At 34.5% G+C, this 20,138-nt stretch overlaps 3 protein-coding genes across 4 annotated transcripts; 2 read left to right on the plus strand and 1 right to left on the minus strand.

Moving 5' to 3' along the window:
• The first annotated feature begins 2,381 nt into the window (after nucleotides 1-2,381).
• LOC130744687 (F-box/LRR-repeat protein 4-like) lies at nucleotides 2,382-3,962 on the plus strand. The gene has a single exon (XM_057596852.1). It carries the CDS (start codon nucleotides 2,382-2,384, stop codon nucleotides 3,960-3,962), a length of 1,581 nt encoding a protein of 526 aa, XP_057452835.1.
• A 6,137-nt stretch (nucleotides 3,963-10,099) lies between these two features.
• LOC130745760 (uncharacterized) lies at nucleotides 10,100-12,515 on the plus strand. The gene has a single exon (XM_057598132.1). It carries the CDS (start codon nucleotides 10,372-10,374, stop codon nucleotides 12,049-12,051), a length of 1,680 nt encoding a protein of 559 aa, XP_057454115.1. The 5' UTR covers nucleotides 10,100-10,371; the 3' UTR covers nucleotides 12,052-12,515.
• A 3,419-nt stretch (nucleotides 12,516-15,934) lies between these two features.
• LOC130745762 (cinnamoyl-CoA reductase 2-like) lies at nucleotides 15,935-19,192 on the minus strand. 2 transcript variants are annotated; one of them, XM_057598135.1, is made up of 6 exons: nucleotides 18,929-19,192; nucleotides 18,677-18,846; nucleotides 17,682-17,867; nucleotides 17,413-17,575; nucleotides 16,930-17,116; nucleotides 15,935-16,322 (listed from the first exon to the last, which is right to left on the minus strand). In XM_057598135.1, exons 1-6 carry the CDS (start codon nucleotides 19,044-19,046, stop codon nucleotides 16,184-16,186), a joined length of 963 nt encoding a protein of 320 aa, XP_057454118.1. In that variant the 5' UTR covers nucleotides 19,047-19,192; the 3' UTR covers nucleotides 15,935-16,183. The 2 variants fall into 2 exon arrangements, with proteins under 2 accessions (XP_057454118.1, XP_057454117.1); XM_057598134.1 differs by having other exon boundaries at nucleotides 16,930-17,122.
• Nucleotides 19,193-20,138: the final 946 nt, after the last annotated feature.

Genomic DNA, 20,138 nt, shown 5'->3' on the forward strand with positions numbered 1-20,138 from the left:
CTGGAACAACAAGAATGGCGGAGGCGTCGACAAGGGGATGAGACCCCACCACGCAACAAACAGAAGAAAGTGGCAGATCATGGAATCGAAAAGCATAGAGCAGAACAGGGGATGCGGAAAATGCGAACGGTGGTCGTTGATGGCGGAGCGAGGTAGCGAACAGCCGGAAAGTGGAGAGGCAAGTCTGACAACTGGGCTACACGGAGAAGGAACCACAAAACATGGGAGAAAACAGAGCGTCAAAACAGAAATCGGAGAAGGAGTAAACAGACATGAGAAGAAGCAAGCGTCGTCGTGGACTAGGTGGGGGAGGCGCCCCCTCCATGTAAGGAGGGGAGGCGGCGCCGCCGCTAAAGAGAAAGAAAGGGTGAACCTTAGCAGAGGTTGCAAAAAGTCGTGTGCCTATTCAGGTAAATATAAATATTGAAATAATTTAATTTTGAGTTAGGGTACTAAAAAAGAGAGTCGCGTGCCATTGTGAAATTATAAGTTGTATGGTTTCCATTGTGAAATTATAATAACTAATTACAATTGGCTAAGTTACTTGAGGCCCATAAGAGATGCAACTTTAGAAGTCCATTAAGGATGCAACCCTCTACTAGTAGCTTCCATCAGAGTGTTTCGAACGCCCCCCAGGAAGGTGAAAATGCGAAGGAAGAGGTAGACGACCTCATGGACTATGTTGGAGATGATGAGGTAAGTTTTTGTATGAGATCAAGTTTTATCCCTCCACATCAGTGCTCACGTGTCAATAGTAGCTTCCATCAGAGTGTTTCGAACGCCCCCAAAAGGCAGGTGAAAATGCGGAGGAAGAGGTAGACGACCTCATGGACTATGTTGGAGATGATGAAGTAAGTTTCTATATGAGATCGAGTTTTATCCCTCCACATCAGTGCTCATGTGTCAATAAACATTGTTAAGTCATCATTAAATATTTAAATGCTAATATTTTGGATGGTAAATTAATAGGAGGACTAATTTTGTTTGGTTTTAAAAACAAAAGGACTTAAATTAAGCAAAAAACAATACTAGGGGACCAAAATCACCCATACACAATACTAAGGGACTAAAAATGCATTTAAACCTAATTATTATTATTATTATTATTATTATTATTATTATTATTATTATTATTATTATTATTATTATACACATATTTGATCGTATAGTTTTTTTTTTTTTATAAGCATATTTGATAGTATAGTAACAAAACTTAAAGCTATAACTTTCTAGCTTACTCATTTTTTTAAAAGAAAAGTGAGTAATTAAATGTATTAATATTGTATTTATCGTTGCTAATTTACGCCTACTTATTTTTAAAATTAGAAAGGTAGTAGTAACATTTACTTTAGTACCGTATGAATGATTTTTTGTATTTTAAATTTATATTTTTTATTTCGTGATAAAAATTATATTTTTTTCTATTGAAATGAAAATAGAGAAATTTATATCTGGTTAGCTAAATCACAGGTAATGAGCATAGGTACGGGCAAACAAGTACCCAGAAAGTACAGAGACAGGCACTCAAGTTACTACCCATGTAGGCATAAAGACAGATATGGGTAATTTTTTAAAACGCGAGTATAAGAATGAGTATGATAGAACTCAACCCAAACCCTCCTTATTGTCGTGCGCTGCCACTACCAGAACCAGGACCAACAAGCAAACACCATTCCACATGCAATCTCTTCCACAACATTTCCTTCCTCTTCTTCTTCTCCCATCTTTAGCACACCCTTAAGTATGATATGATTGGACTTTTTTGTCCGCTAAGAACCTAAAGGCCCTTTAATAGATGGAATTAAAATGAGATTGAAAAGCAAAACACTATTTTACAAGACAAAATTCAAGCAAGCACTTACTTAAAATTTGAAATCCAGTTTGATAGGGCTCCCCTATTAGCTTACATTTGAATTTTGAAACCTAGCGCTAATTTTGGCTAAATCCTCAAATTAGTCCATATCTTTGTCTCGTTGTCTGATCTAAGTCTCTCTTCTGAAAAATTTGTGAAAAACGTCATCATCAATCATCAATGCAAAACGTTTGGAGCAGGTCCACGCCGGGGCCTGGAGCTCCGGCAAGTGATGAAGTGTCACGCTGACTAGGTTAAGTGAGCTGACATGATTTTTTTTTTTTAAATAATAAATAACACATCAGAATTTTTATTTTAATTAACAAAAATAAAACTAATTAAATTAAATTAGGGTTTAGTTTTGAGGATTAAGCGGATAATTTTTCCTAAGAGATAACATTAGCATACTCTTTTTTTTAAACGTAACATTAGCATACTCTTGTTCTTGTATATATAACACTCAGCCGCAATGCAGAACAAGCTTGGAGTTCTGTGAATCCTAGTTGTGAGTTTCGCTTCGAGGAAAACAATGTCTGCAGCTATATATTTACCAGATGAGTGTTGGGAATGTGTCTTCAGATTACTCAACAACAACCAGGACCACCATTGCATGGAGTCTCTGTCCCTCGTTTCCAAGCAATTCCTCTCCATCACCAACCGCCTCCGCTCCTCCTTCGCCATTCACGACGACTACCCAGACACATTCCTCCCTCGCCTCCTCCACAGGTTCCCCAACCTCACCTCCCTCGACCTCAAGCGCTTCCGCGGTGATCTCGACGCGCTTCTCCTCCTAATCTCGCGTTCCCCCTTGCGCAGCCTCACATCCCTCAGCCTCTTTCACGATCACACTTTTCCGGCAGATGGGTTGCGAGCTTTGGCTGAAAACACGAAAACCTTTACCTCTCTCACCTGCTCCGAGGGTTCTATTGCAACCGCCGACCTCCACCTCATCACCGATTGCTTCCCTTTCCTCCAAGAACTCGACCTTACCTTCTCTAAAAAGTTTCTTGGAAACAGGCTCAGGGTAGAGCGTCTGCCCCTGGCGCTTCCCAAGCTCCTCCGCAAGGTTAATCTCTCAGGCGAATCCCTCAACATCAACGACGAAGAGCTTATCAGTGTGTGCAAGAACTGTGAGTTTCTTGAAGAATTGGTCATCTTTAGTTGCCCTTCCATAACACAACATGGCATTGCTTCCGCGATCCGCCAGAGACCTGGATTGAGGTCTTTCTCCGTTGACGGCTTAGGGAGAGGGAGCAAAAGAGGGGATTTTGAGAGGCGCTTTGTCACTGCAAGCTTCATTGATTCGTTGGTGAGTTTGAAGAGCTTGACTTGTCTTGAAATTAGGGATTCGTGTATCTCGGATGAGTTGCTCTGTTCTGTTGCAAAGGAAGGTCTTCCTTTGAGGAAACTTGTCCTCGATGATTGCCGCAATTACAACTATGCTGGAATCTCTTGCTTGTTGTCAAGGTGTAAGTTTGTCCAGCACTTGAGTCTTCAAAGGGCTAAGTTTCTGAATGATCAGCTTGTGGCAGAGTTGTCTGTGTTTCTGGGTAGTTTGATATCTATAGACATTAGTTCATGTATGATGCTCACAGAGTCAGCACTTCTTGCACTTATCAGGAACTGTTCTTTGCTCAGTGAGATTAAAATGAAGGTAACAGGGATTGGGGAAGAGAAGTTCCAGTATTCCAATTCTTTCATGAATCATTGTGTGAAATCTCTCCATTTGGGTTGGAATCTATTTCTGGGAGATGAAACCATCAAAATGTTGAGTTTGGTTTGCCCCAATTTGCAGGTGTTTGACTTGAGATATTGCAGTAGTATATCTGAAGGTGGTGTTGTTGAAGTTTTAAAGAGAAGCTGTAAGATTAGGCATTTGAACTTATCCCACTGTTCACCAATGAAGCTGCATGGGATGAACTTTGAAGTTCCCAATGTTGAGGTGTTGAGCTTGGCGTATTCAGGAATTGATGATGAAACACTCTCAGTGGTCTCAAAGAGTTTCTCTGGGCTTAAGTACCTGGACCTGGAACTTTGTGGTAATGTCACAGACAAGGGAGTGCGGCAAGTAGTAGAAAACTGCAAACAACTGAGAGAGATAAATTTTTAAGTAACTGTAAACAAGTGGCTGGTGATGTTGTTGATTGGATGGTATTTTCAAGGCCAACATTGAGAAAGATAGTGGCTCCGCCTGGTTTTCAATCAAGTATTATGTTAACAGAGGTACTTGAGGTGGAAGTGCTGTGAAGTCTAAAATTTAAGAATGTTTTTGTTTCGGTGATTTACAAAACAGCTTAGTTTCAATTGAGTCTATTTGAACAGATATTTATTTCAATTAATAAGAAAAATAACAATCATTTTTCATTATGTGTTAACATAAAATATCCAAAAATAGCTTTGTACTTGTATTTGCTTTATCAGTTTGTGCAGGATAATTGCTGTTTAGTTGTAAATAATGTGCATTTTACTTTGAGCAGTTGGGTGATATATGCAGCTGCAAACTGTACTGTGCAAAGAAAAACACCCACAGGCCACAACCTTTAGGGTCTAGATTCTGCTGCTGGATGAAACTGTGGCCAACTGCAAGTTGCACCTTGAGTATGTGCCCATTCACCATATTTAGCTCCTATGCCCTGTTGAAACTTTACGTCTTTAATTTTCTTAGCCACTCCTTGAATTTTATTCTTCTGTGCAGTATTGGGCATAGTTTCATGATTCATTTTATAAAGTAATGTTATAAGAGGGAGTTTTGGTGGTTAAAACAATTTGAAACTTAGTAAAATTAAGAGATATGGCTCATATATGAAATTTCCAAACATGAATTGTGTTATTTCTGTGAGAAATATTTCCAAAATATATAAACTTGGAAATATGTATTATATTTAATGGTTATAAATATTGATGTTCGAAATAGTATCACAATAAACAAAGTGATTTAATGGTTATAAATATTGATGTTCGAAATAGTATCACAATAAACAAAGTGATCTAGTGGATGTGCAATGTGGTATCTACATGCATGTTGATGAGCAAAAACGCTAAAGGCTGGATTTGAACCCACGAGGCGCGTCCCATGTGAGGGGGCGTGTTTGCCAATTGAACCAATGTGACTATTGGGAATTATTTTGAACATTAATACTATATAACGGTTTTTGGCAGTTGTTTCTCCAAGTGATGTTTCTCTTCACCAAAGGATGTTTATATCTCTATATAAAGAGATACTTGGGCAGAAAAACTGACAATTCTGATGCACGAAATTGGACTTCCTTTTGGTCAATTTCTCATCCATTTACTATATTCTAAATCATCCTTCACTTCACTAATGCATGAGTGAAGTGTGGGAATCATACTTCTGTAAACTATTATCAAAGATACGCTTGGTGTGTTAGTGCAAACCACATCAAGGAATTCAAAGTATCCTGGAGGGAATTCGCCGGTTTTCTCATTTGCATCCAATACATATTAATTGGTGGGGGTGAATTGAACCTAAAGGTTAGTGCTTATGCACGCTTTGAATCTTCAAGTGCTTCCGTCATCAAGATCTTCATCAATCCAAGAGTTGCAGCATCTTTCCCAACAGATTATTTTCCAACAATCTTTAGGTTCAATTATTCGTAATCAATGGCTGCATCACTCAAAGACATGACGTCTAATTTTGTGAAATTGGACAAGTTTGATGGAGGAAAGTTCAACCGATGGCAGAAGAAGATGCAATTCCTTCTTACAATCCTGAAAGTGGTGTATGTTTTGAACACTACAAGATCATCAAAGCATGAGTTAGAGAATTTGTAGTTTTTCTTTAATGGTGATTTGATCCATGAATGATATCTTTTTGAAAGTTGGAGAATTAAGTAGAATTGATTTTTGTTTCATGGAAATGATAATATAAATCTATGATTATGTTTTTGAAACTCTTTGAGTTTAAGTAATGATTTCGCTGCATGATATATGATTATGTGATTAACATTAATATATGTAATTACTGGATTTGAATGAGAATTAAAGCATGATGGTTTGCACTCATTGAATGTATTATTGTGTGAATGTTTCATATGCTCGTATTGTGAAAACTATATATATTATGAATGCATTTAATAATTTCCATGATGCACGTTGTATTGAACGTTGGCCATGAATTGTGATTCAACGTTGACATTTGATAATACTGCAAGTTTCACCAGAAATTGAAAAAGTCGTGAATAAAGGTTAAAAGAATTTCATTGATAAACAAAACAACATGAGAAACTGTGTTTCAGCGGCAGTGGTTCCGTTCCAGGCACCTTTTCTTTTGTTTTGAATTTGAAAGTTAAAAACTTAAATTTTTTTATTAAGGTGTGGATTGGATTCGAACAAGGGACCTGTAGCAAATAGTGGAACAATAAAACCACTGAAACAGATGGCATTTAATGTAATGTACTCCGTGTTAAACTAACATATCATAATGGGGGATGAGTAATCTTCCACCAAGATCCAAACTAATAGGTTGTAAATGGATCTTCAAAAGGAAAATGATAGTTGTTGGTATCATTGATAAATTTAAGATTGGACTTGTTGCTAAGTGATTTACACAAAATGAAGGTATTGACTATTTTGATACCTATGCACCTGTTGCAAGAATTGCATCAATTAGAGTGTTGTTGGCTCTATCTTCTATTTATAAGTTTATAATCCATCAAACGGATATTAAGACAACTTTCCTAAAAGGAGAGTTGGATGAAGATGTGTATATGAAACAACCTGAAGGGTTTGTTGTCAAAGGTCAAGAACATAAAGTGTGTAAATTGACTAAGTTGTTATATGGGTTAAAACAGGCACTCAAACAATGACACCAAAAGTTTGATCAAGTTGTGTTTGCTAATGGATATAAAATAAATGAATCTGACAAATATGTTTATAGTAAATTTCACAATGAAAAAGGTGTTATGATTTGTTTATATGTGGATGATATGTTAATCTTTGGCACTGATCTAAATGAGGTAGAAAAGACTAAATCTTTCTTATCGAATAGTTTTGATATGAAAGATCTAGGTGAAGCAGATGTGATTTTAGGAATTAAAATCATAAGAGATGGTGAGAGTATTGGTTTATCTCAATCTCACTATATTGAGAAGGCGCTTAAGAAATTTGATTATTTTGATTGCAAATAAGTTTCTACCCGTTTTGATCAAATACTAATTTACAACCACATAAGGGATGTCATGTAGCACAACTTGAATATTCAAAGGCAATCGGATGTTTAATGCATGTCATGACCTATACTAGACCTGATATAGCATATGTTGTCGGTAGGTTAAGTCGGTATACATGTAATCCAAGTAAAGACCATTGACATGCTGTTAATAGAGTATTGAAATACTTGAGAGAGACAATTAATTTTAGTTTGACCTATAATGGTTATCCTTCAGTTTTGGAAGGATATACAGATGCTAGTTGGGTAACTTATGTAGAAGATCATGCTTCCACTAGGGGATGAATCTTCAACCTTGGTGGATGTGCAGTTTCTTGGGGTTAAAAGAAACAAACTTCCATTGCCGACTCCACCATGACTGCATAGTTTATTGTTCTTGCTGCATGTAGTAAAGAGACTGTATGACTAAGAAATTTATTGTATGAGATACTTATTTGGCCAAAACTAATGAGACAAGTATCCATACATTGTGATAGTCAGTGCACACTATCAAAAGCATACAGCCAAGTATATAATGGAAAATCCAGACATATTGGTTTAAGACATAGTCATGTGAAGGATTTAATTTCAAATGGAGTAATCTCCATAGTGTTCATAAGAACTGAGAAGAATCTTGCAGATCCTTTGACGAAAGGTCTGACAAAGGACATGGTGTTGAAGACATCATTGGGGATGAGTCTCAAGTCCATATCGAATTGATCACCAATAGTGGAAACTCAACTCACACTTAAGTAAAATTAAGTCTTGAGTTCAATGATGAAAGTACACTATAAGAGTGATTGCAAGTACTTAATTATCGATACATCCCAAAGAGTAGAAGTACTTGGACCATAAGAATAAAGTGGTAGGGTGAAGGTTTCTTCTTAATGGACATATAACATATATTTGTTGGAATGCATAATTATGGGTGCATTTCTGATATAGTCTACCTATATGAGAATGAAGTGTGGCCGCTTCATAGAGTTAAAGGGCTTGACTCTTAAATTCTCATGAAAATGATATGTGACACAAGGCCTTATTGAATGTGTCAAATTTAAATTCTTTTGATAATACCGAGATTTCATGTGTAAGTTATGCACACTTGTTCCATTGAATAGTTGGTTCAAAGCTTGTCTACCAATTTCTATTCGGGATAAGTGGAACCCATTTCTTACTAAGTAATGGTTCAAATCGTAAGATACCATTATCTGAAGCCATGATATTTCCAGAAATATGGATTTAGATATATTTTGTAAATGATGGGGGATTGTGAGAAATATTTCCAAAATATATAAACTTGGAAATATGTATTATATTTAATGGTTATAAATATTGATGTTCGAAATAGTATCACAATAAACAAAGTGATCTGGTGGATGTGCAATGTGGTATCTACATGCATGTTGATGATTCGAATCCTGGTTTCTCCTTTTTTCGTGAATTAACGGAAATAATGCAATATTTTAGCAAAAACGCTAAAGGCTGGATTCGAACCCACGAGGCGCGTCCCATGTGAGGGGGCGTGTTTGCCAATTGAACCAATGTGACTATTGGGAATTATTTTGAACATTAATACTATATAACGGTTTTTGGCAGTTGTTTCTCCAAGTGATGTTTCTCTTCACCAAAGGATGTTTATATCTCTATATAAAGAGATACTTGGGTAGAAAAACTGACAATTCTGATGCACGAAATTGGACTTCCTTTTGGTCAATTTCTCCTCCATTTACTATATTGTAAATCATCCTTCACTTCACTAATGCATGAGTGAAGTGTGGGAATCATACTTCTGTAAACTATTATCAAAGATACGCTTGGTGTGTTAGTGCAAACCACATCAAGGAATTCAAAGTATCCTGGAGGGAATTCGCCGGTTTTCTCATTTGCATCCAATACATATTAATTGGTGGGGGCGAATTGAATCTAAAGGTTAGTGCTTATGCACGCTTTGAATCTTCAAGTGCTTCCGTCATCAAGATCTTCATCAATCCAAGAGTTGCAGCATCTTCCCCAACAGATTATTTTCCAACAATTTTCACATGAATTGTATTATTTCCGGTTCGATGTTTGTTGAATATTCAAGCCAAGCTGTTACATGTCATACATTTTGTCGCACGTCAAGAAAGATGTGCTTGTTCATCAGAGGTTGCACCCCACACCATAGATAGATACACAATTAATATTTTTTACACAAAAATTATTCAAATCGGCATTATTTCTTATAACAAATAGTATTAAAAATGATCCACATGAATAAAATGCCACTGGCTGTGTTTTTTATATATATCTTTTTAATTCTAATGACAAATTTTCAATTTTAAGCCACCATATGTAAATCGTGAGTGCATGACTGATTTTGGAATTCAAACTTCTGAACCCTGGATGAATTGAATATTCATGTAGAAGTTGTGCATTGCACATTCATACGAAATCCATGTCAGAAACGTCATCATCATGTCAATGCAATTTATAGACGCTTAATTTCACCTTCATCTAAGAGTGAAATAAAAATAGATGAGAGAAGTTAGAAATATGATTCTCATGTCATGAAAATAAGAGATAGATGAAATGAAAAATATTTGATGAAAATAAGGCAGAAGAAAAAGTGCGTTTGAATGTAAAGAGGCATCTGATCATGTCTGTGAGACAGAACTAAAAAAGAAGTGAAAAAGTTCCACACACATGTGGAAATATGACTAGAAGACCTAAAAATGAAAGATATGATGTGTGCTATGATAAAAAAAAAATAGAGAGAGAATGAAGAGAAGTTGAGTAGAAATAAGATAAAAGAAAAATTGGATTTGAATGAATAAAAACCCTTAAAAGAAAGGGCAATGCATGAGCTCTTCACATTGGATTCATGCAGTATACCCCTATAAGATGGTAACTTTATAAGTATTTGGGAGATGCGTTTGAGTTCCATGTAACACACATCAAAATTTGAGCACTTTTGGACTGGGGTACTTCTTGGCACCCCACAGCAATTAAAAAAAGTTAAATGAAAAGTAAAAGCATGAAAAGTGAAGGTTACAGATCACCATACCAGAAGCCAACCTAACAAGCAAAAGACTTTCTAGAGTTTCATCATTTGAAAGGGTCCCAGTCAAATACAAGCCTCATTCAGGAGTTTCATTTTGTCATGTTGATCCTCCCGGTAGCTAATCTGACCATAGTCCAAGATCCTCTCTTTTTGACACACCCTGAACTTGTTAAATATCCATTGCATTGGGTTGATTTGTCACTTTTCTGTGTTGATAAATCATTAGCCATCAATTGAACTTTGGCTCCAAGTTCCAAACTTGTTCTGCCATTAGTCTTTTTTCTTACTATTCTTGTTAGATCAAATACCAAGATGTCAGTGAAAGATTTCCCTGAAGAATGCTGGGAATTAGTCTTCAGATTCCTCAGCCACACTCATGATTTGGAGTCTCTATCTCTTGTCTGCAAGCAATTCCTTTCCATCACAAACCACCTTCAATCCTCTCTCAAAATCTATGACAAAACCATCCTCCTCCTTCCTAATCTATTCTCAAGATTCTCAAGGCTCAAAACCATAGACCTCAGCAACTTCAATGGTGACCTCAAGGTCTTACTCCATCAAATTTCTCAATCTGGATTGGACCTTGATTCGCTCAATCTTTCCAATCAGAGAACAATTCCCATTGATGGGTTGAGAGAGCTTGGTTCAAAGATGAAAAATTTTAAGGTTTTGACCTGCTCCAACATTGGTTCTCTGCAAGATGGCCACCTTGTGGTCATAGCTTATTGTTTCCCATTTCTTGAAGAGCTTGACATAAGCTTTCCATTGGATTCTCAAGCATCTGATTTTGGGATACTAAGGCTTGCTTCATTGCTTGAGAATCTTCGCAAGATTAACCTCTCTGGTAATCACTTAATCACTGATAAATCTCTTTTCTCTCTGTGCCAAAACTGTACTTCAATGGAGCAAATCTCATTCTTCACATGTTTCAAGATAACCCAAGTTGGCATTGCTTCTGCAATTCGCCTCAGACCAAGTTTGAGTTCAATCTCTTTCAATATTGAAAAGAAAATAATTCATGGACCTGGTTTGACACCTTTACCTATCAACCTTGATTTGATTGATTCATTCAAGAGTTTGAAAAGATTAACTGCTGTTGATTTGTCAAACTCTTTTATCTCGGATGAGTTTCAAGTTTCAATTGCTGAGGGAAGTGGAGGTGGTAATCTGCTGAATAAGCTCATCCTCCAAGACTGTTGCAACTGCACATTTGAAGGAATCAATTGTTTGTTATCCAAATGTCAATCTGTTCAGTACTTGGATCTTAGTAAAGCTGATTTTCTAACAGACCAATGTATCAGTAAATTGTCTGTGTTTCTTCATAGTTTAACCTCTATTAACCTTAGTGGTTGCTGCCAGCTGACAAATTCTACTTTTTTCACACTCACAAGAAACTGTCCTTTGATCAGTGAGATCAACATGGAGAGAACATATCTGGGGGTAGAAGGGGAAGAAGATTCCCATTCCATGCTGGATTTTGTTGTCAATGTACAAGTGAGAAAAGTTTATCTGGGTGATAATGTTTTACTGAGAGATGCAAGTTTGATAAAATTTGCTTCAATTTGCCCCAATTTGCAGCTTCTTGACTTAAATGCTTGTGAGGGTGTCTCTGGAGGGTGTATTGTGGAGGTTTTGAAGAAATGCTGTGACATGAGGCATTTAAACCTGGCCTATACAGGAATTAAAGAGTTAGAGATAGACTTTGTAGTTTCACAATTGGAGATTCTGAACTTGTCAGGGTCAAGCATTGAGGATGAAGCACTTTCAATGATCTCAAGGAGGTTTCCTGGACTATTACTTCTGGACATTCAGAATTGCTGGTGTGTGACAGCCAAAGGGGTGAGGGAAGTAGTGGAAAACTGCAGAGCAATGAAAGAGTTGAATTTGAAAAATTGTGATTTGGTGGATGATGATTTTGTTGTTGGGGTGAAGAGTTCAAGCCCATCATTGAGAACAATAATCACACCTTCTGGTGTTGGTGTTTATTACTGATCAGAAGCAGGGGAAATTCAAATTGATATGGATCCTGTCTTGTTTGCTAGTGTTGGACCTGCCAGTATCAAGAATCCTATGTGTGCTGATAGCATTCTTGACAGAAAAAGAAAGTTGCAAGCGGTGTGTTTATGCTAGTGCATATGTGTGTCTTTTTTTTCTAATGAGTGTATAGATATTGAATTTATTAAGTGAGGCAAAACCATTATGCTTTCTTTGGTTTTAGAGAGAGTGAGAACAGAAAAGATGAGTGAAGAGAAATTGGTGAGGAAAAAGAAGAGATTTTATAGGTTGTGTGTATAATAGAAAAATAGAAAAACGAGAAGAGAAAAAATGAAGTGTCTCTTCTCTCATTTTGTATTGTAGAATAGAGAAATGAAAGTGATAAGATTTCTTTTGTATGAAATAACACGTTAACCTTCAATATATCATCAATATCAATATCAATATCAATATCATCAATATCAATATCATCAATATATATTAGAAAAGAAGAACTTTCATAGTGACGTGTCAGCACCAGATTAATTCTTAGTGACGTGTCAGCACCAGATTAATTCTCATAAAAATTATTCCACGTGTCAATTTGTTAGATGATATAATTTTCAATTGATATATGTTTTAATTTTATATATTCTAACCTAATTAATTGATATTATTTTAGAAGATATAATTTTCAATTGATATATGTTTTAATTTTATATATTCTAAAATAATTTATTGATATTATTTTAAAAGATAAGATTTGGTCTTTTAATTTATTTTAAATTTATTTTTAGAATATATTGATTAATTTTTATTGAATTTTCGAATTTTTTATTAATTCGGGATTTTATGAGTTTTTATTGTGATTTGCTAGATTTTCTTATTTTTTATGTATCTTTATTTAATACCTTTTTTAATATTAGATTTGATTGGGATTTAGGTTGTTTATTTCTTAATTTTATTTTAATTTATCTTATTATTTATTTTATTTTAAATCCAGGAAATACTTTATTTTATTTTAGATTTACTTTTAGAGTATATTAATTAATTTTTCTTAATTTTTCGGATTTTTAATTAATTTAGGATTTTATGAGTTTTTATTGTGATTTGCTAGACTTGGTAGTTTTTATCTATCTTTATTTAGTACCTTTTTAAATTTTAGATGTGATTAAGATTTAGGTTGTTTATTTCTTAATTTTATCTTATTATTTATTTAATTTTACTTCCAGGAAATATTTTATTTTATTTTACATTTATTTATAGAGTATAATAATTAATTTTTAATTTATTGAATTTTCGAATTTTTAATTAATGCAGGATTTTATGAGTTTTTATTGTGATTTGCTAGATTTTGATAGTTTTTATCTATCCTTATTTATTGTTTATTTTTAATTTTAATTTCATGAATTTTTTTTAATACATCGGAAAAGTATTTTATTTTATTTTTGAGTTACTTTAAGAGTATAAATGAATTTTTATGGTATCTTTATTGAATTTTCATATTTTTATTTAATTCAGGATTTTATAAGTTTTTTATTGTGATTTGCTAGATTTTGGTAGTTTTTATCTATCTTTATTTAGTACATTTTTAAAGTTTAGATTTGATTAGGATTTAGGTTGTTTATTTCTTGATTTTATCTTAATTTATCTTATTATTTATTTAATGCTAATTCTAAGCAAAGGGAGTTGATTTGGTGCTGAAGGTCCACAAAGCTACCATGGACACACAGAGATTTGATAGCTGCTATTTCTACCTCTGCCACATGTCGCGATCAGGACAGAGGTATGCCGTAAGATGATGTTACGTGAAGAAGAGTTTATCATGTTGTGATTGATGGTTTGTACCATTTCAGTTTATCCTTTGTTCGTAATTCAATCCTGGATTCTTAAATTTCACATATTTTGTGTGTTTTGATCCAAAAGTTTACAAATTTTTGGATAGACCCTTTGACGAATCTTCGTTGAATACGTAATATTTTGATTCTGATGTAATATTTTTTCTATTGTTCTTCTTCCGCTTTTGTATTTTTTTAAACCAGATTTTAGTATAGTTTGTAGAAATTCATGCGTGTGAAACCATTCTAAACCAGATTTTGATATAATTTATAGAAATTTACGAAACTTAGGATAGCCTGAATTTATATTCATTTCTCAAATTTTGTCCGTTTTTATTCTTCATGTTTGAGCTGTGTGTATAAGCATACTATTTGCACTGTATGTGAATGATGCACAACTTACTATTTTTTTTTTAATGATGCACATGTCTGTCAAATTGATGAAAGCATATGAAGAGCTCACATTTAATCTTCATGAGTATGTTTAGCCCATTCTTAAGGTTGGTTCATGTTTTCCTCGAACTCATAAGTTTTGCATATACTCATGTTTTAGTATGCCAATTGGGTGACTTATCTTACTTTGCTCTATATATTTCCTTAAGTTCAATTTAAATTGATTGTTAGTATAAGTTTATTGGTGAAGTAACCACAATTATTTTGGGTGGGAGAATTATTTTGTTTTTTTCTCACATATATAGATAATTTGTTGGGGTGCGCACATATGGGGCAATACACCATTTTTTGTTTCTCTTGACTGAAATGTGCCTTTGATTTTTTGTTTCACAAGGGTTCCACCCCAAGATTCACAAATACACTAAATACAATTCTTTCACCACAGTCCTTTCAAATTGGTGAAGGAGGGTATTTTATTCTTCAAGACTTCATTTTGGGTTTCTGTTTCAATTTTCTTCATGAATTGATTTTGTTCTTCAACTAATTGTAAGATGTCATATGCTTCAAGGATTCCTGCTTTTCTCTTCTTAATCAAAAGCAAAAGGATTGAGAAAAAGAAAATCTTCTAGGGTGCAGAATATTCACTAATTGGAAAAAAAAATAACACATGTCATTCTCAGATTAATTCTCATAAAAAAAATACATTTTAAAATTTTAGATTTGATTAGGATTTATATTGTATATTTCTTGATTTTATCTTAATTTATTTTTGATTTATTTTTAGAGTAAAAAACATACATTTTTAAATTTTAGATTTGATTAGGATTTATGTGGTTTATTTCTTGATTTTATCTTAATTTATTTATTATTTATTTTTAGAGTATTAATTAATATATCCCAAACTTTTTTTTAAAAATAGTGAGTTTGAAAGCTATAGCTTAAGTTAATTTTTTAATATATTCCCAAATAATAATTATAATTATAATAATAATAATAATAAAATATGTGTGCGGATATGGGCCGGTTGAGTACTATAGTGCCCATACCCGCACCCATACCCACTATTTTTTGCGGGTAATTATCTATACTCAACCTCATACCCATAGTGGGTATTTTTTTGCGGGTACCCTATGATTTTGAGACTCATTGTCATCCATAGATTTAGATTTTGGTAAAGATTGATAGCTTCCTGTAATGACATTGAATTGACTAAAGGTGGGGGAGCTTCGAGTTGCTACTCACGTGAGTATGGAGACGAGTACATGTAATTTTTAAAAACGCGGGTATGGAGATGGTACTATATTACCTACCCATTGTCATCCCTACTTAGTTGGAATAAACACAATAATGTTATACTTTATGATATATCTTACACAATCCTGATTTGTGCTACTATCACATTAATTTTTTTTTAAGATTAATATGTTGATAATTCCTTATATCTATGATTTGTGTTATCGTCTTCATATTTACAAAGAATGTGAAACAAGTTCCTCTTGGTCTCAATCGGGCTTAGAAGAGAAGTCTTTATCTCCACTTTACTCATCAATTCTGACTTTTCTATTTCATTCGTTGTTTAATATATTTTAATAATCAAAGTATTAATTAATGTATCAAATACAATAGACATATTTCCCGAGCAACGACATATTTCCCGAGCAACGCGCGAGTAAAAAACACTAGTAAATATTATAAATAAGTATGCTAATAGTTAAGAATGCTTGCCTTCCCTCTTTTTAGTTCCCAAATTTAAAAGCACTTCGTGGTCATACAATACAATCATACTCATTATCCAGAACAAGCAGATGTAGCAACTGAAGGATCCCTTACAATAGGGAGATGCTTAAACAACAAGTCACATTTATTGATTCCAGGAGCACAGCCTCCCAATAGGGAGAATGATATATAACAAACCAAATTTATTCTGATTGCAGGAGTCCAGCCTCTCTATAGCTCTCAACCGAATCAATGAGTGTTTCCTCCAATGGCCTGGACTTCCAACCCAACCTCTGCAGTTTCTCTGAGGTCAACCTTCTGTAACTATCCACTTCAGTAAACCTGCCAACAATGAAATAAATATAAGAATGCAACTATGAAACATACACACACATTGATTAGATCTTATCATAAATACATCTATTTGTTTGAAACAGAGATGAGTGAATCTTCACTATTAGCAATCGTCAAGCTGCGAACCCTCACCCACTACTAATAAGCCCTTCGTCAATGAAACTATTATGAATGAAGTTGCAAACACTCCACAACATTGATTGCAGTTTTCTCTCTCTCATTTTTCATCACTCAAACAATTTCCTAATACTGGGATTTATATCTCTCAAGAACTTGCTTAATAAGTAAGCTTCTTTATATACACTCCTTATTAGTTAGAGACTTTTTTCATTTTCAATTAAAAACAAACCACTTATATCTTTCACATGTTTTGCATATCTCATACATTTATTGATACTAGTGACAAGAATTGGATCTACCAGTAAACAAGTAACTGTCAAACAATATTCTTAAAGAACTTTGGCCAAATACAACAAGTTGGAGCATTTAAGCAACTCTCAAACAAGACATTTAGGTTGGGGCTTGGTTTATGAGTACTTCTTCAGAATTTTCCCTCAATTTAAAGTTTTATAGATCATGGGGAAATGAAGCTTACTTTGTAGGGTACTTGTAATAGGGATATATGCTCTTTAATTTCTCCACCAAATCCCGTTTCTTGATAGGGTGTGAAGTGCATATGTATCTCCCTTCTGCCTCAAGCTTCTCATAAGCCAAAAGTACTGCATCAACTAGATCTCCAACATCTACTATCCAACTGAGCCTGTTCTCCATCGAGTCAGAACCTTCAGCTTCAAACAATCAAGAAAGACAAGCCCAAAAACATGAAAAACATTTTTTTGTTTGAGAACTATGTTAAAACTTGACTATAAATCAAAACATATGGCATCATTTAAAAGTATTTGGAGCAGGGAAACAAGTGATGCAGAGCAAAATCCCCATGGAGGGCATAATCATGATGAGTAGACAGGATACCATTACCAAATAAATTTCCAACTTTTGAATCTGTCTTGTACACCAAAAATCAAACACCACTTGTGCAATGAAGGTTAGAAATTGACAATAGGGCATGAGTGGGCACCTTTTAAAAGTTTGAGGAGAATCAAGGTGCTTGCATTAACAGTGGACTGTAAAATTGGCCCCAATACTACGGTAGGACAAATGCTTACAACACTAAGCCCAGTTCTTTTTGCAAAGTCGAGGGCCTGCTCCTCTGCCTCTGTCTTGGAATAACAATACCAGTTCTGATCATACGTGAAATTGAAATGTGAGTTAGTTACATGACACAACATGGTTGAAGAAAAACTTGACTTGACATAAGCACGACTAATGTAACAAAATGTCACACACCTGAGTTTTCTTGCAGTAATCTTTATCAGACCAATAGGACTCATCAATCACTTTATCTTTGGGTAAATTAGGGCTCATGCAGACAGCAGCTTCAGATGATACAAAGACAACTCGTTCCACTTTAGCTTGAAGAGAAGCTTCAAGTACATTAGCAGTTCCCTTCACTGCTGGCTCAATCACTTCTACCTGCATAAACAAATGTCTATTAATATTCAGGATGCGTTTGGGTAATCAGTTTAATTAAGCGCTTATGGAAATTAGCGCTTTCATAAGCTCAGGGCCGACCTTGGGCCTTTGCAAGCAGGCCCACAGCCCAGGGCCTCAAAAAAGAAGGGGCCCAAAAAAAAATATTCCCATTAAACTTTCTCCTAAAATAAAATTTAGTTATAATAATTAATGTTCAAGATGTTATTAATGACTTGAGCTGGTCTAGTGGTTCTGATGAAATTTCGAACGTTAAAATTATTAGGGGTCCATTTTTATTATTTGTCCAAGGCCTCCAAAATGTCGGGACTGGCCCTGCATAAGCTAGTCTAAAGTACTAAAATAAGCTAAAAACAACTCATAGTTACCCCGTTTGGGAAAACAGCTTAATTAAGCGCTTATGGTCATAAGAGGCCATAAGCGCTTATTCATAAGCTATTTTAAAAAATTTATTAAACTAAATTGAAAGCCACATAAGCACAAAACAGCTTATGGTAGACTATAAGTTGTTTGCATAAGCTCTCTCAAACACTAGCACAAGCGCTTATGCTATCAGATAAGTTCAAATAAGTTCTCCCAATCGGGGTATAAACCTTCACCAACACTTCTATAAGCGCTTATGAAACTAAACTCAAATAAATTCTTTTAAATGGGGCCAATTACACACCTTAATTACAAGATCTCAGTAAATCTATGAAATTAATTTTTCAGAGAAGAAAACATTCCATAATTTATTTTAAAAAAATAGAAGTTAATTTAAGAAATAAAATAAAAAATTGCATGTTGCTTGCCTCAGGATTGGATGATGTAGTTGAGGGTACAGGGCTAGCAACATGGAAAACAGCAGTGCATCCAAGAATTGCGGAGTGAACAGATTCATAATTCAAGAGATCTGCCTTGAAGAGAGTGAGGTTCTCAGAAGCTTTCTCCAGTTTCAGCAAGTGTTCATATTTGGGACTTCCTGGTCACAGATACACTGTTTGATAAAATGTCACTGAGAAAAATGGATGATGTGAAAGGGAATGAAAATCAAAAAGTAGTACCGGGTTGTCTGACAGTTCCATGAACAGTGTATCCTTTGGAAAGGAGAAGCTTAACGAGCCAAGAGGCTACGAATCCTCCAGCACCAGTAACGCACACCTTCTTAGCCACCGAAGCCATTTCACCGTTTCTTCACCTCACAGAGCAGAACAAAGTAGGAAGAGAAGTACTAGAAAATTGTCTGAATTTGTTTGTCCTGCGTCAGAGTATGGATAATTGATATTCTAGAAAATTCAAGGCATGTATTGTATTGTCCATTTAAAATAAAGACGTCACACATTTGCTTGATACATGTTTCTTTTAAACAAAATGTCATGTTTGATGAATGGAAAACAAAATTAAACCCCATTCAGAAGAACTTATTTGAGTTTACATGTTTTACATGTTTCAACTCGAATATAAATGTCTAACATAGACACGTGGTTATATAGCAGTATAGTAAAATATAACAATTTCCTTTTTATTGCGGTGCTTCGTTCCTTTCCTAAGGGTCAACCCAACACTAAATGAGATTTAAAGTAAATTTTAAAGTGGGGCATTTTACCTAAAAATTTATTTCTGTATAATTTATTTTTCGAGATTTTTTGAGATGCAAAATTATTTATTAAATTATCATTATCAATTTGATTTAACATGTCTTTTTCAATTGATAATAAAACTAATTCATTTAATCTTTGTTGAGATATGATTGATCTGAGATAAGATTTTAATTTTGAAAAACAACTTTCTGCCGAAGCAACGGTTACATGAATTGTTAACATTATTACATAAACAATAAAATCATTTGGAAAAGAATCAAGTCTAATAATATAATTAAGTATGTCAACTGGAGTATCATTTTCAACTTGTATGATTTCTCTTAAAATTTTCAATTCTAAAAATAAGTCTAATCCATCAATATCAGAATCATAATTCTGATTAATATACTATACTATTAATACTTGGTTTTTTATGGCCTCTTTGACTTAGTTACAAAAAAAAATTTGGGGCCTTAAAAAAAATTAGAGCCTAAAGCCCTTGCTTGAGTGATTTTTGCCTTGGGTCGGCTCCCCTAGTGGGAGAAGCAACCCCCTCCTCAAGGGAGAGTTGAGTTTTTTTCCCTTCTCAATGACGGTTTTTACTTTCTAGGGTTTTTTTTTTCTTTTCATGTCATACTATTCCTTCCTCATCCACCACCAACTTCCATTTTCCCACTCTACACCATTACCTTCT

Source organism: Lotus japonicus, chromosome 3 (assembly GCF_012489685.1).
Source record: "Lotus japonicus ecotype B-129 chromosome 3, LjGifu_v1.2".
Classification (NCBI taxonomy): domain Eukaryota; kingdom Viridiplantae; phylum Streptophyta; class Magnoliopsida; order Fabales; family Fabaceae; genus Lotus; species Lotus japonicus.

What these genes read in the sequence shown, in the direction of transcription:
- LOC130744687 (XM_057596852.1), top strand. Translation starts at nt 2,382, where the DNA reads ATGTCTGCAGCTATATATTTACCAGATGAGTGTTGGGAATGTGTCTTC.
- LOC130745762 (XM_057598134.1), bottom strand. Translation starts at nt 19,046, where the DNA reads ATGGCTTCGGTGGCTAAGAAGGTGTGCGTTACTGGTGCTGGAGGATTC. An exon ending in TGGAACTGTCAGACAACCCG is followed by an intron (nt 18,847 to 18,928) that starts GTACTACTTTTT and finishes ATCTGTGACCAG; the next exon opens with GAAGTCCCAAATATGAACAC. An exon ending in CTACATCATCCAATCCTGAG is followed by an intron (nt 17,868 to 18,676) that starts GCAAGCAACATG and finishes TTGTTTATGCAG; the next exon opens with GTAGAAGTGATTGAGCCAGC.
- LOC130745760 (XM_057598132.1), top strand. Translation starts at nt 10,372, where the DNA reads ATGTCAGTGAAAGATTTCCCTGAAGAATGCTGGGAATTAGTCTTCAGA.